This window comes from Lathamus discolor, chromosome 17 (assembly GCF_037157495.1).
Source record: "Lathamus discolor isolate bLatDis1 chromosome 17, bLatDis1.hap1, whole genome shotgun sequence".
NCBI classification, from domain to species: Eukaryota; Metazoa; Chordata; class Aves; order Psittaciformes; family Psittacidae; genus Lathamus; species Lathamus discolor.
Genome location: NC_088900.1, coordinates 6,918,328 through 6,931,680, shown reverse-complemented (window position 1 = coordinate 6,931,680; position 13,353 = coordinate 6,918,328). Strand labels below are relative to the sequence as shown.

Sequence of the window (13,353 nt, the reverse complement as noted above, 5' to 3'; positions counted from 1 at the left end):
GGGAGGAGTGAGTGAGCCAAGGGAAAATAGAACTGTAGCAGGAGGATTGAGAACAGGGGCCCGCTCTGGGCTGGCGCGGTGGCCCTGGGGCTCATTCCCACCCCCAGCACTTCCCAGGGGCACAGACAGAAGCATCGCCGGGGTTTAATGTCTGAGTTTTGGTATCACTTTGCTGCTGGCTCCTTCCCTTTCACGAGAGCATCCCCTCGCAGCCTGGTGCACGTGACAGGCTGGGTGTGAGCCTGGGTATGGTGTGCAGCACCTCAAAGGTTCCTTGAGCCCTCCTCTCCTCCTCCTGGTCCCTTTGCTCTGCTGAGGTGCAGGCGGCAGGGACAAAACCACGGGCATCAATGGGGTTTATCTTAGGGCTTCCAGCTGCACGGCTGGGAGTGCCTGTGTCTGCTTCAGGGGCTGACGTCCCACGGTAAAGACAACCCAGGTCTGCTTCCCATGGCCAGGGGGCTCTCATGGGGTCAGTGGCCTTTAGCTGGGGTCTTGTCACTGGAGTAACAGGGAGCACTTTGCTCTCAGGAGAAAACCTTTCCAATGTGCTCATCTTTCGAGCTCGCATCCTTTTCGTGTTTCCTGTCATCACCAGCAGCATGCTCTGCATAGGCAGGCCTGGCTGTGCATGCGGAGTGGTGAGCAGGGTTTGTTAAACGAAGTCACTTTGGGGTCTAAAATAGCGCTTATTAGTCTGGGGATGCGGCGGCGGCTCCTCTGCCCGTCACTCCTAACGCGGCTCTTCAGGAAACCCAGAGGCCAATTACATAGATTTGGCCGGTAGCGAGCCTAAAACTGCTTGATCATTTCGGCTCCCGCGGCGCCCGTGGGGAGAGGACGAGAAGCTGCTGCTGCGAGAAGCGTGGGGCTCTGCTGCCTCTTCGTGGTGAGGACGGCGAAGGAGCCGCCACCACCGTGCCCCCTCCGTGCCACCGGCCGCGGCGTGGGGCTGCGGGGGCACGGTGCAGGCAGGGGCAGGCTGTGCGGCCAGCGGTGCGCGGGCAGCACGGCTGGGAGCGTGCTGGTTGCTGGGGGGAGAAGTTTCAGTTTTCCCAGGAAAAGCTGGTAAAAACGAAAGCAACAAAATGACTGAACCAGGTTGGGAATGTCAGCAGGCGCTTCTGGGCTGGCAGCAACCTCTCCTTCCTATGGAGACATGGACAGTCCCCTGCCAGGGCAGCGAACGGCCTTAAAACTTCCTTGAACATCCTATTACCAAACACGCCAACTTCAATCTGCAACTGGGGAGCAGAGGTGCTGGACGTGCTGATGTTCACGGAGCCGTGGGGCTGTGAGCGCCGGTGACGCCGGCTCACGCTGCTTCACTGCCGTCAATTACTGTACAAACAGGGCTGGGAATGTAATCCCAGGGATTGCTGTTAGTGACGGGGGCTTCAACAGGGAGTTACCGCAGGCAGAGGGAAGCCGGGTGCAGCAATGGAGTGTGGGAGAGGGCCCTGCTCGGAATGGGAGCGTGTCCGGAGCGGAGGACGCAGGAGGGTGGGGAAAACCGAAAGTACACACGGGCTGCGCTGCGTGCGGCAGGAGGAGCGAGCGCGGCCCTCGTTGCCAGCAGGATGGACGCTCCGGCTGCCTTCACGGATGCGGAGTTTTACCAGCGCAGCTTCGACCCGCAGGAGTATCTGAGGGAATTCTGCAGCCTGAGCAGCGCGCAGGGACAGCCAAACACGCTGCTCACACAGAGCCTCAGGAGCCTCTTCGGCATGTTCGCCCTGGGTGAGTACCCCACGTCCCTGCCCGGAGTTGGGCAACAGCAGCCAGCGCCATTTGCAGGGCTGCAGGGCTGCTGCATGTGTGCCCCACACAGCGAGCTGTTTGGTATGTATATACACAGGGCTGCAGGGCTGCTGCATGTGTGCCCCACACAGCGAGCTGTTTGGTATGTATATACACATGCGTACGTATCGTGTATTACATGGAGTATAGTACATTATATAGCAGAAATATCTGCCTGGATGTTTCTGTCCCGGGGCACAGCCTCACCAGGATGGCTGTTCCCTCCTCCACACCAGATGGGCTCAGTGGCCATACCCTGATAGATGTCGGCTGCGGCCCCACCATCTACCAACTTCTGTCCGCCTGTGAGCGCTTCCAGGAGATCATCTGCTTGGACTACACAGACCGGAACCGCCGGGAGCTGGAGAAGTGGCTCAGGAATGAACCGGGAGCCTTCGACTGGAGCCCGGTGGTGAAATACGTGTGTGAGCTGGAAGGGGACAGGTGAGGCTGGCTGCCACTGGCCACGGAGCACGTGAAGTGCTGAATAACCCCGTCACGAGCCTCTGTCTCTGTCTATTTATTGACTTGCCAGGGAGAAGTGGGCTGAGAAAGAGGAGAAAGTGAGGAAGAAGGTGAAGCAAGTTCTCAAGTGCGACGTGACCAAAGCCAACCCCACGGCCCCCGTGTCCCTGCCTCCCGCTGACTGCATCGTGTCCACCCTCTGCCTGGAGGCCGCCTGCAAGGACCTGGCCACGTTCCGCAGTGCCCTGAGGAACATCAGCACCCTGGTGAAGCCGGGGGGGCACCTGGTGATGGTGACGGTCCTCCAGGAGACCTTCTACGCCTTCAACAAGCAGGTTTTCTCGTGCCTCTACCTGGAGAGGAGCATGGTAGAGGAGGCAGTGGAGGGCGCTGGCTTTGATGTGAAGCTCAGTGAGGTGCAGCCGTACGTGCCCGGTGATGCCCGCACGGACTGCAGAGCCGTGCTGACCCTCGTGGCACGCCGGCGTGCCTCCACCACCGCATAGCACATGGGCTTGGGGGGCAGGGGGAAGCTGCAGCGTGCCCCGTGTCCTAAACCCTTGCCCATGAAACCCATCCCTTTACCTGACAGCAAATAAACTCATGACTGCTCCAGTGGTGTTGTGGGCTGGGATTTGTGCTGGGAGCTTGTCCAAACCCAGACTCATTTGTGGCTTCTGGGCACATCCCATGTGCCCTCTGAAATGCCAGGCGGGAATGGGTGCTGTCAAGGGGAGCAGCGCACCCTGCACCCAGACAGGCCGCAGCTCTCGCAGAACCAGGGGTGCCTGCCCATCTTTCTGGGTGTAACAAGTGCTGGGGACAACGCTGTGGCCGCAGCAGTCTTGACCCACTGGGCACTGGCAGAGCTGCAGGGACGGGGCTCAAAGGGTTGGTGCATGGCAAGGATGCTCTTCCCAAAGCAGCCTCCTCTGCTTGCAGGCCTGCTGGCCACACACAGCGGCTCTGCCGCCGCTGCAGACAGCCAGACCTGCGACATACCAGAGATTCACCTTAGAGACACTCGAGCCGAGGCATTTTCGGTAAGAATTTGTCTCAGTGCACTCCACATGCCTCAACCCGCAGCAGCTCTTAGGGGCAGTGTGGGATTGGCGGCTGAAGCTCCTCCCTTGCTCATACGCAGTTTCTTATGGGGTAGTTTTGGTTCAAGAATGAATATGGAAGTGAGACATTTTCTCACCCAATACACAGGTGGAGTCCTGTCACAAACTGATGCCTTATGACAGCAGAAAGGGAGTGAGTGTGAACCAGACCAGGAAGAGTCTGAAGGTTGGCATGAGTCACATTCCCCAGATGCTGTACAAAGTGCACAGTGCTCAGCACACCCTGTAGGGAACAGTGGCACTTGCCTTCCTCGCCACCCCTTGCCTTTCAGTTTGTTGACAAGAACCTGATTAAAACCCCTTCACTAAACCACCCCTGGCGCCAGTGGTGCTTGTTTTCAGCACTGCCACAAGCACTGGGAACAACCTTGTTGCCCGGCTCCAAGACACGGAGCTGGACACCAGTGGTGGTTCAGAGGCTGCGCTCAGGCTGCCCCACTCACTGCTTACCTCTGGATGTAATAGTTAATGCTGCATAGAAGCTGCTGCTTCCGATGGCCATAAAGCCCCCCTGTGCCTGCCAGGGGTGCAGCAGAGGCAGGAATTCAGCAGCTGCTGCCACGCTCTCGGGAACACGCTGGCGCCTTTAGTTGCTGTTTAACTGTTCCAACACGGGCATCGCCGGGTTTTTATGGTCTGCTTCAAAAGCACAACGATTGCCTTCACGGGGAAGTTTGTAGCTACAATTCCCCTTCTGTCACAGCCTGGAAGAGGTGCTGAACGGCTCTCCCAGCCAAGAGCCTGGTGCTGTTCTGCTGCTGTGTGTGCCCTGTCTGAGCACGCAGCCACAGCAGCGAAGCAAGACCATGGCCCAGGCCCAGTGCGTTCAGTACCAACCACAGGTGCTGGTTTTGGCTGCTCCCCTCCCTCTCTGTGCAGCCTCAGATGCTGCGCAGCTGCAGCGATGTGGTGCTTGTTTGCAGGAACATTGATGTGTCCTGGACCACCACGCCAGGCTACGGGAAGCAGGGACACAGGAGGAGTAAAACACCCAGTGTCTCTTCTAATGCTGCAAATGGAAAGTGGAAGTGGCTGAAATCTTATGAGTGCCTGTGGATTTGGAGGGAAAACAAGCACTGAAGGAGTGTGGTTTGCCCCCAAAAGCAAAAAACCTTTTGGTTTTCCATTTTGCTGCTTTGAAGAGCAAAACGGGCATGAAACAGTAACACGAGAAGGGAAAAGCAGTTCCCTGCTCCCTCACCTCGTGGTTTCTTGGGTCTGCGATGTGCCGCGCAATACCTGAGCCATCAGTACCTGCTGCAGGTCGAGGCTGGCTGCAGACGGCCCTGGCCTGGCCACAGGGTGCCCGGTGCACGGAGCGAGCCGGCGGTGGTGTGAACGTGGCACGAGCTCCCAGCGAGCCCGGTGGGACCCAGAACGCAGGAAGGGAAGAAAGCGGAGAGAAGTAAACGAGGCTCCAGGGAAATCAAGGCAAAGTGGGAGCCCCGGCAGCGTGAGGTAATCATTTCCTTTCTGAACGAGTAACTGGTTAGAATCTAACCAGGCGCACACGATTAAAGCAGATGAATATAAATTCTAGGTGCGGCAGCAAGTAATGGAGTGAAGAAAACGCACAGCACCTCATTAACAGAGGAAGCAGGATCTGCCGTAACGCAGCACAACCTAATGAAAGACGAAGGCGCAAGTTCCCCTGCCAAACTTCCTCCAGATGGGAAATGCCCCGGGTTCACACCCGCGCCTCCCGAGGCAGCGGCGGGACAGCTGGCACCGGGAAGAGCCATCGCAGGAGGCACAGGGAGCACGGAGGCAGCCGGGAGGCGCTGCCCGACCCAAGCAGGCACGCAGAGGCACCCCTGCCACGGTACCTGCCCGCAGCGCTGCCCACGGCACACGGGCGGCGGGGGGTCCGGCCAGGCGGGGCGCCGGCAGTAGCACCCACGGGAAACAAGGGGCAGGAGCCCCGGGAGAGGCCACCCCGCGGGGATCCCGGGTCGTGGCGCTTCCCCCCCGCACACAACCGACCCGGGCCGCTCAAACCTCGGTCGCGGCTCCACCGGCCGAACCCCCCGGATTCATTGTGGCAACCAACGGCCGAGCGCGGCTGCGGCCACCGGGCACCGGGCACCGGGCACCAGACCCCGCCCGCCGGTACCGGCCCCCCTCCAGGCCACGCCCACGGAAGGGGCGTGGCGCGCACGCCGCCGCGCTGACGTCACGCGGGCGGTGCCGCGGAGCGCGGGCTGCCCGTGCGCGGCCATGGGCGCTGCGGCCGAGCTGGACCGGACGCTGTTCGTGGGGAACCTGGACCCGCGCGTCACCGAGGAGCTCATCTTCGAGCTGTTCCACCAGGTACCGGCGCCCCGGCGCCGCACACCGAGCAGGCCCGCGGCTGCAGCGCGGGGCGGGACCAACCGCGGGTACGGCGGCCGCCGGAGGACAAACCTGTGGGTTTAACGCGGGTGCTGGTCGGTTGCAGGCGGGCCCGGTGATTAAGGTGAAGATCCCCAAGGACCGGGATGGGCGGCCCAAGCAGTTCGCGTTCGTGAACTTCAAGCACGAGGAATCCGTCCCGTACGGGCTGAACTTGTTGAACGGGATCAAGTTGTACGGGCGTCCCATCAAGATCCAGTTCCGATCAGGTACCCGCGGTGGGGGACAAGGGAAGGTGGGAGCAAAACTCTATCTGCATCCCGCTCCAGACAGCATCCAGTGGCACCCTGCCTGGTGGGCAGGACAGCCGTGGTGTCTTGCTGGGCTGTGTGCTTTTGCAGGTCACTGATGAACCTCCGGAGCTAGTGAAGCCTGTGGGAAAAGCATCTTGCACGTTCGCTTTACCCCCGAGTGCCTCCAGCTCCTGTTTCCCGGTGTCACAGAACGTTTGTTTCTCTGCAGGGAGCAGCCACGCGGCTCAGGAGTCTTGTTCCCCGCACGGCACCACCGGCACCAGCCCCTTGGGCGCGCTGCACCCAGCATCCACCAGCAGCAGGTATGGGCCCCGGTGTTTAGCTTCCAACAGCAAAACATAGCTGTGATGCCAGTGCCCCCTGGACTGCTGTAGTCTTGTGTTTAAGGCTGACATTCCTCGTGTTTCTCTTCTGCAGATACGACAGGAGTCCTGATGGCATGGTACCGGCGGGGTTCCCGTCAGCGCAGCGGTCTCTGCCGGCGGCTGACAACCTCCAGAGACAGGCGATGGTACGCTCTTCGCTTGTCCTAATGGTGCCCATAGCTGGCAAGTGATGCACGATGGTGTTGTCTCTGATTTTGAGCACTTGTTTCCTATAATGATCCTGAGAGGTTGTGGGAATGGGGTTTTGGGGGAGGGGGGTGTGAGATGACAGTTCTAGAGGAATTATGTTTCCTGCTGCTTAGCTGGGTGACACGGGGCGGGGGGGTGTTGAGGTTTAGGAGTGTTGCTGTAGTGGAAGCAGCCAGTAACAGCTGCTCTAAGGTAGTGTTCAGCTCTGTTTCGGAACCAAACCCCTTCAATTCCCTTGTATTTAGAGTGGGGTGAAGGCTAGTTTCTCCACCACAGAATGGCTCAAGCAAGTGCACCAAACCCACTGACCCTTTTCCTCTTCTCCCCACAGCTGAACAGCACCCCATGGCTGCAGCCTCATTTCGGGGGCAAGTATGAGCAGCCTGGCTACAGCCCTGCCGGCTACCAGCTCCCTACGCACAGCTACCACTCCGCACCGGGCTGCCCGCTGCCACGGCACTCAGAGCTGCTGCGCAAAGGCCGGCTGGGCGCCCACCCCTACCACCCCGACGGGCGGCACGGCAGCCGCGAGCAGCCCCGCTTCGAGGAGCGCGGCCACGACCACGAGCACCGCTACCGCACCAGCAGAGAGGAGCCTGGCTATGATGACCGGCACCGGGATAGCTGGAGCCACGACTACCGGAGAGAGCCCAGGTGGCACCCGGCACGGCATTAGCCCCTCGGAGGGGGCTTTGATGGACTCCATAGCACAGAAAGCGCAACCCTGTTCTTACCAAGCATACGTGTGAGAAACCCCCCACACAGCCCAGCAGCGTTACCTTTCAATGTTTGTACAAGTCCCAGCAGCAGTCCCGAAATGGGCATCTCCACTTTGAACGTGTTCATTGTACCTCAGGGCTTTTCACGGGGGAACCGGCGGTCTGGGGCAGCGGCGGCCGTTCGCTGGTGTGATGGAGAAGCTGCCAATGCCGTTTGTGTTCCATGGGAAGGTGCCATGACCGTTTCCTGGTGTCGTTAGTATCTCTGGTGGTGTCATTGGTACAGAACGCTCGAGTGTCTCAGAGAAAAGCATTAAATCCTCCCTGGAAACCCCCGTGTGCAAACCGTGCTTTCCCTTCCCTTTGACCCTCCCTCTACCGTTGCCGGGGGCGGGCGAGGCCGCGGTCCGGCGCAGCGCAGCCCCACTCGCGGCTACCGCCGCGACTACATCTCCCAGCATCCCCCGCGCCCGCCGCCCGCCTGCCCGCGGGTCGCGGCACCGCGGGGCCTGCCGGGAGCTGTAGTGCGGCGGCGGCGCTTTGCGGCCTGGCGGCGATGCTGGGCGGCAGCCGCGCCGGCCTGCGCCGCCTGCGGAGCTGCGGGGGGCGGCTGTGGCGGGGCCGGCGGCGGGCGGCGGGCATGGCCGGCGGCGACATGGGCCAGCGCATGGTCTGGGTGGACCTGGAGGTGCGGGCAGCACGGGACGGGAGGCGGCGGGGGGGACGGGGGACCCGCGGCCGCGCTGACGGTGCCGCTGCGCTCTGTGGCAGATGACGGGCCTGGACGTGGAGAAGGACCAGATCCTGGAGATGGCCTGCCTCATCACCGACTGCGACCTCAACGTGCTGGCCGAGGTGAGGGGCCTGCCGCCGGCCCGGCGGTGCTGGGGGGAGATAACGGCCCTCGCTGCCCTCCACGGGGCGCGGGAGGAGGGCGTGGGGCGGCCGCCGGCGCCGGGCAGGGCTGAGCCGCCGCTTCATGCCCTCAGAGCGGCCGCTCCTCCCGGCCTGGGCACCGCCGGGCCCGCTGCGGGTGGAAGCCGCCCCGTTCCAGGCTCGGGGGTGTTTGTTACCTTTGCCGTCCTCTCTTCCTGCAGGGCCCGAACCTGATCATCAATCAGCCCGACGAGCTGCTGGAGAGCATGTCCGACTGGTGCAAGGAGCACCACGGCAAGGTAACGCTCCTAGAGCAAGCATGCTGTGATTCCGGCCTCTCCGCCGCGGTGGGAATGATGTGTCCGTCAGGATGAGGAGCTGGGGTACAGCCACCTAGAAAGCTGTGCTGGGCAGTTTGCAGTCAGAGGGGATAAAGAGCAGTAAGTATCGCCATTAGTTTGCGCTGAGGAGGTGATGTGTGCTGCTCTGTCCAAGGTCTCGTGTGCAGCTGCAGATTGCATCCCTGAACCTTCACTCCCCATCCAGTATCTCAGCCCCACGACGGCCCTGAAGTAGCCCGTGCCCCGTAGCCTGGTTTTTAATCAGTTTGAGCAGTGTGGGGGATGCTGTGTGAGCTGCAACGGCCGAAGCAGCAGCTTGCGGGGGAGCTGCAGGCGACTCTGGCAGCTCCTCTGGGTGAAGTCTGTTCTGTGCTGCACAGGATAAAGCAGAACCATTCCAGTGGGGAAGGGGAAGGTGTTGCTTGAAGTCCCAGCTGAAAACAGGCACAGGATGGGTGTAGAGTAGCCCAGAGCTGACAGAATGCACATTCATAGAATCATAGAATAGTTAGGGTTGGAAAGGACCTCAAGATCACCCAGTTCCAACCCCCCTGCCATGGGCAGGGACACCTCACACTAAACCATCCCACACAAGGCTTCATCCAACCTGGCCTTGAACACCGCCAGGGATGGAGCACTCACAGCCTCCCTGGGCAATTGATTCCAGTGTCTCACCAACCTGACAGGAAAGAATTTCCTCCTTATATCCAATCTAAACTTCCCCTGTTTCAGTTTTAACCCGTTACCCCTTGTCCTGTCACTGCAGTCCCTGACAAAGAGTCCCTCCCCAACATCCGTATAGGCCCCCTTCAGGTACTGGAAGGCTGCTATTAGGTCCCCACGCAGAGTTCTCCAGGCTGAACAGTGCAGGTTCAGGTACCTGCAGGATTAAAGAGGTCGATGTGCTGTGAAGAGGGGTTGTTATTTCTGCCTGTCCCCCCAGCATTGTGACCCCACTGTTAGTTTTTCACTGAAAGCTGAACTTTTGCAGCAAGGGATTATTCTTATTAGTTCTTCCAGCCACCAAGGAAAGCCTCCTCCTTGCCAGCAGCAAGAAAGCGAACGGATTTTCCAATCCCTGATTGAGAATTGAAATTCAAGTTACTTTTCAATTAAGGCTGAAGTTTGAAGATGCTGTAAGCCCCCCTCCCTTTGGCACCTCGCTCTCCCCGGGAAGGATTAGCAGGAGTTTGGAAAAGGAATATTAATTTACCGTGCTGGGCGCCTTTCCCCTTCCCCAGCGGAGGACTCGAGCTCGGCCGCGCTTCAGGAGTGGGTTGGAGACGGCGGCACACGCTGCCGCTGCTCCTCAGGAGCTACTTACTTTTAATTGCCTAAGAAAAGAGAAGCAATTAGAATATAGATGAAAATGCAGCCACATAATGAATTTTTTAACCACCACTTGGATCTGTCAAGTAGAGTTTTGCGGCACAGGCGTGGAAATATATAGAGCAGCCAGATGGAAATAAATCACTGCGAGCGCGTGCAGCAGGTTTGACATTTAACTGGTGGGGAAAGGGGGAGGGAACGTTTCTGATTTATAGGACTCTTGGTAAACACTTGAGGAGGATCCTGATTCTTTCTGTTGGTTTATGCCTCTGTGCTGTGCTGGGGCAGGTGAGTGCTGCTCCTGAAGCAAGGAGAAGCAGAACATGCTCCTGTGTCACCCAGGGGAGGGCGGATACAGGAGACCTCTCCAGTGTTTCGGTAATTGAGAAGCACCCCAGAAATTGCAGCACCCAGGAACAGAGAACCCGAGCCGCCAGCAGTGGCAGTGTTGTGAGGCCTGTGCTGCAGCCACCTTGACTCCTGTTGAGTTTTACTTCCTGGGAGTATTTTCCTGTGTTTGTGGTTGATGACACCTGGCTCTTTCTTGCAGTCTGGCCTTACTAAGGCTGTGAAGGAGAGTAAGATTTCCCTGCAGCAGGCGGAGTACGAGTTCCTGTCCTTCGTGCGGCAGCAGACCCCGCCAGGCGTCTGTCCCCTCGCAGGTACGCGTGTTCTGTCGTACCCACAGCGACAGTGGTGCTGGTGGTGGGGTGTGCTGGTGTCTGAGCAGGCAGATCAAGTCCTGCTCAGTAAGGAGGGGCTCAGCCAGGGCATCACCCGTTGTGCTGACTCCCTAAAGTGGCTGTTGCGCATCATTGCAGTTTCAGTTCTTTTGTGCATTAACATTTCTGTGTACACTTGCAATTGAGGCAGGCAGCCTAACTGCTGACAGCCATCTCTGACCTTAAAATCCCAGCAACAACCCAAAGGAGTCTTCTCCTTGCTGTGCATGGAACCAAACATCAAATACAGATCTTCCCATTGTCCTGCCACAAGATCCCAGCCATTCACATACAGTCTTGGGACTGGTGTTAAGTGAAATTAATACCAGGGCCCATTTTCCCTCAGCAGAAAAGCTGATGCTTGTGTAAATACTTGTAACACAGGTAAATACTTGGATACTTACCTGTGTGACAGAAATGGTAGGAGCAATCTGAACTGTTATAGAGGGATTAAGTATTTACACCATGCCTGATCCCACAAGGAAAATCTGACAAACCTTTGCAATTCTATTTGCTAGAAAAAGGGCTAAACAAGCTGCTTGGGAATAGCTTGTCCTACCCCTCATCTCTGCCCAGCTTGCTCAGCCGTTCCCCTTAGGTGTCATTTGCAGGAGCTTTGCAACATCGTTGAGCTAACATCTTGTTTCCTGTCTCTGTAGGTAACTCTGTTCACGCAGATAAGAAATTTCTTGACAAATACATGCCACAGTTCATGAGGCATCTTCATTACCGGATCATCGACGTGAGCACTGTCAAAGAACTTTGCAGGTCAGTGTTCCCTGCAAGAACCAATGCTGTGAGGGAGGATCTGGGGAAGCCTGTTAATGTGGTGCTAATGATGCTCTTCTCAGATGAGGTTGAAGGCTGCAGGGGCAGGAGGGCTGCTGCCAGCCTCCTCCTCCTCCTGTTGTCTTTCCCCTCAGGATGAGCCCCGAGCTGCTCTGAGTGGTGCGTGCTGGGGTTTGCAGTGGCAACAAGCCCACAGCAGCCACCTGATGTGTTTTTGAGTCCCATTTCCCTTTTTCCCCACTTACAGACGCTGGTATCCAGAAGAATACGAGTTTGCACCAAAGAAGGCGGCTTCTCACAGGTGAGGTTGCTGCTTCTGTCTGTGCTGGAGTTGTGCAGGGACTTCACGAGCAGAACATGGAGCTTCCTTTTGAGTTCCAGGCACACTGCTTCCAACACAGGCAGCCGTGCTGCTGTTCCCCATCATATGTTCGTATTCTCCTGTCTGAAGCCTGGTTAGTGTAGGGAAAGGGATTACTAAAACAGTTTCAGGAGTTCATCATGTGGCAGCATGCTGTTTGGTACTTGGAGCTGTGACTGTCCTAAGGGGCAGCGGGAAGGAGTCACGGAAACTTTGCCCCTCTGCTCTGGCACAGTGGTGCTGGGCAGGCGAGGGGGATCTGGTACAAGGAGAGGAGGAACGGCTGTTGCAGTGGTCTCCATTGAAGCGGCGGGTGCGTGTCTGTGCTGCGCAGCGAGGTCACTGCTTTGTATGGACCTTGCTGTCTGATGGAGCGGGACAAAGCAGGAGCTGGAGCAGGTCTCCAGGGCCCACATCTCTTGTCTCAGATTGAATTGCTTTTAATAGCGGAAGCTGTAGAACCTGTTGGCTTTCGGGAGCTTCCATGTCCCACGGTGCCATAAACTAATAAGCCGTGTGTTCCTGTCAGTGCTGCTGGACTTTTATTGCTCTCCATGTAGCTGAGACTGCCAGGGCTGTTTCGATTTCCAATGGAGGTGCAGTCCCTGCCTGTCAGAGCTGGGTCTGTTACAGCCAGAACCAAGATGTAGCTGGAGATGATCCTTCTCAATTGTCTTTCAGAGCACTGGATGACATCAGGGAAAGCATCAAAGAGCTTCAGTTCTACAGAGATAGCATCTTCAAGAGGAAAACGGATGAAAAGAAAAGGAAGCTGATAGAGAATGGAGAAAGCGAGAGGAGCGCCAGTTGATTGCTCGCCTCGCCCTGCAGCCCATAGCAAATGCTTAGAAGCATCTCCCAGTTCTTCTCTGTTTGCCAGCCTCTTGAGAAGCTGTGCCCTTTCCTTACCTTATTTCTTATCAGCTGTTAACATGCAGGTGGAAGCCCAAGTTACCTCTGCTTTTCTGTTGGAGGATGGAGTCGATGTGTGCAAGCCTCAGCAGTGCCCTTGTCTGTCTCCTAGGTAAAGCACATGGCTTGATCCTCCTCTTTGCCCCGTTTTAGATGCAGTCTTTCCCAAGACAATTAAAACAGAGTTCTGTTGAAAGATGGTGTGTTTGTGCAGCCCTGGTTTTGCGCTCACTGTAACTGGGTGAACTGGTGTTTGGTAGCTTGGCAAAAGAAGATGCTCTGGGAGGTAATTTTTGTTCTGCAGACGGAGCTCTTTGCTAGGGACAAGAAGGGGTTTTCCTCCTCCATGGATGAAAGCATGGGTAGCATCGTCACGAGCACTGTTAGAGTGCAGGTCGCAATGTGGCTGGGCATCCCTTCTCACCGTTCATTGCTGAAGGACATTGAGCAAACCCCCAGCACCAACATTTCCTCTTTTTTCCCCTTTTCAGTTGCCTCGCTGGTGCCTGGTATTGCCATTGCTCCCTCAGCAGTGCGAGTAAACAGTCTAAAAGCTCTCTGAACACTGTGAAGGGTTCGCATGAAGCACCCAAGGGGGCACATTGATTTAATGGAAGTATTTATGAGCCCACTGAAGCTTTTTGTGTGCTCAGTGTTTTCAGACGGATGTTCCTACCTGGGTTAGTACATACACT

The 13,353-nt window shown here is 57.6% G+C and overlaps 3 protein-coding genes across 3 annotated transcripts; all 3 read left to right on the top strand.

Moving 5' to 3' along the window:
- The first annotated feature begins 1,441 nt into the window (after positions 1–1,441).
- Positions 1,442–2,880, top strand: NNMT (nicotinamide N-methyltransferase). The gene is made up of 3 exons (XM_065696967.1): positions 1,442–1,740; positions 2,037–2,244; positions 2,336–2,880. Exons 1-3 carry the CDS (start codon positions 1,470–1,472, stop codon positions 2,769–2,771), a joined length of 915 nt encoding a protein of 304 aa, XP_065553039.1. The 5' UTR covers positions 1,442–1,469; the 3' UTR covers positions 2,772–2,880.
- Positions 2,881–5,531: 2,651 nt separating this feature from the next.
- RBM7 (RNA binding motif protein 7) lies at positions 5,532–7,659 on the top strand. The gene is made up of 5 exons (XM_065696968.1): positions 5,532–5,699; positions 5,827–5,989; positions 6,243–6,336; positions 6,452–6,545; positions 6,941–7,659. The coding sequence occupies exons 1-5, from the start codon at positions 5,607–5,609 to the stop codon at positions 7,283–7,285; spliced, it is 789 nt and encodes a 262-aa protein (XP_065553040.1). The 5' UTR covers positions 5,532–5,606; the 3' UTR covers positions 7,286–7,659.
- A 210-nt stretch (positions 7,660–7,869) lies between these two features.
- REXO2 (RNA exonuclease 2) lies at positions 7,870–12,854 on the top strand. Its single transcript, XM_065696969.1, has 7 exons — positions 7,870–8,016; positions 8,100–8,183; positions 8,426–8,503; positions 10,425–10,536; positions 11,256–11,364; positions 11,633–11,686; positions 12,428–12,854. The coding sequence occupies exons 1-7, from the start codon at positions 7,885–7,887 to the stop codon at positions 12,555–12,557; spliced, it is 699 nt and encodes a 232-aa protein (XP_065553041.1). The 5' UTR covers positions 7,870–7,884; the 3' UTR covers positions 12,558–12,854.
- Positions 12,855–13,353: the final 499 nt, after the last annotated feature.

Bases quoted from the DNA above. Each gene is read 5' to 3' on its own strand.
- RBM7 (XM_065696968.1), top strand. From the start codon at position 5,607: ATGGGCGCTGCGGCCGAGCTGGACCGGACGCTGTTCGTGGGGAACCTG. The intron at 5,990-6,242 runs GTACCCGCGGTG...GTTTCTCTGCAG, and splicing joins CAAGATCCAGTTCCGATCAG to GGAGCAGCCACGCGGCTCAG. The intron at 6,337-6,451 runs GTATGGGCCCCG...TCTCTTCTGCAG, and splicing joins CCAGCATCCACCAGCAGCAG to ATACGACAGGAGTCCTGATG.
- NNMT (XM_065696967.1), top strand. From the start codon at position 1,470: ATGGGAGCGTGTCCGGAGCGGAGGACGCAGGAGGGTGGGGAAAACCGA. The intron at 1,741-2,036 runs GTGAGTACCCCA...CCTCCACACCAG, and splicing joins CTTCGGCATGTTCGCCCTGG to ATGGGCTCAGTGGCCATACC. The intron at 2,245-2,335 runs GTGAGGCTGGCT...TTGACTTGCCAG, and splicing joins TGTGAGCTGGAAGGGGACAG to GGAGAAGTGGGCTGAGAAAG.
- REXO2 (XM_065696969.1), top strand. From the start codon at position 7,885: ATGCTGGGCGGCAGCCGCGCCGGCCTGCGCCGCCTGCGGAGCTGCGGG. The intron at 8,184-8,425 runs GTGAGGGGCCTG...CTCTTCCTGCAG, and splicing joins ACCTCAACGTGCTGGCCGAG to GGCCCGAACCTGATCATCAA. The intron at 11,687-12,427 runs GTGAGGTTGCTG...ATTGTCTTTCAG, and splicing joins AAGAAGGCGGCTTCTCACAG to AGCACTGGATGACATCAGGG.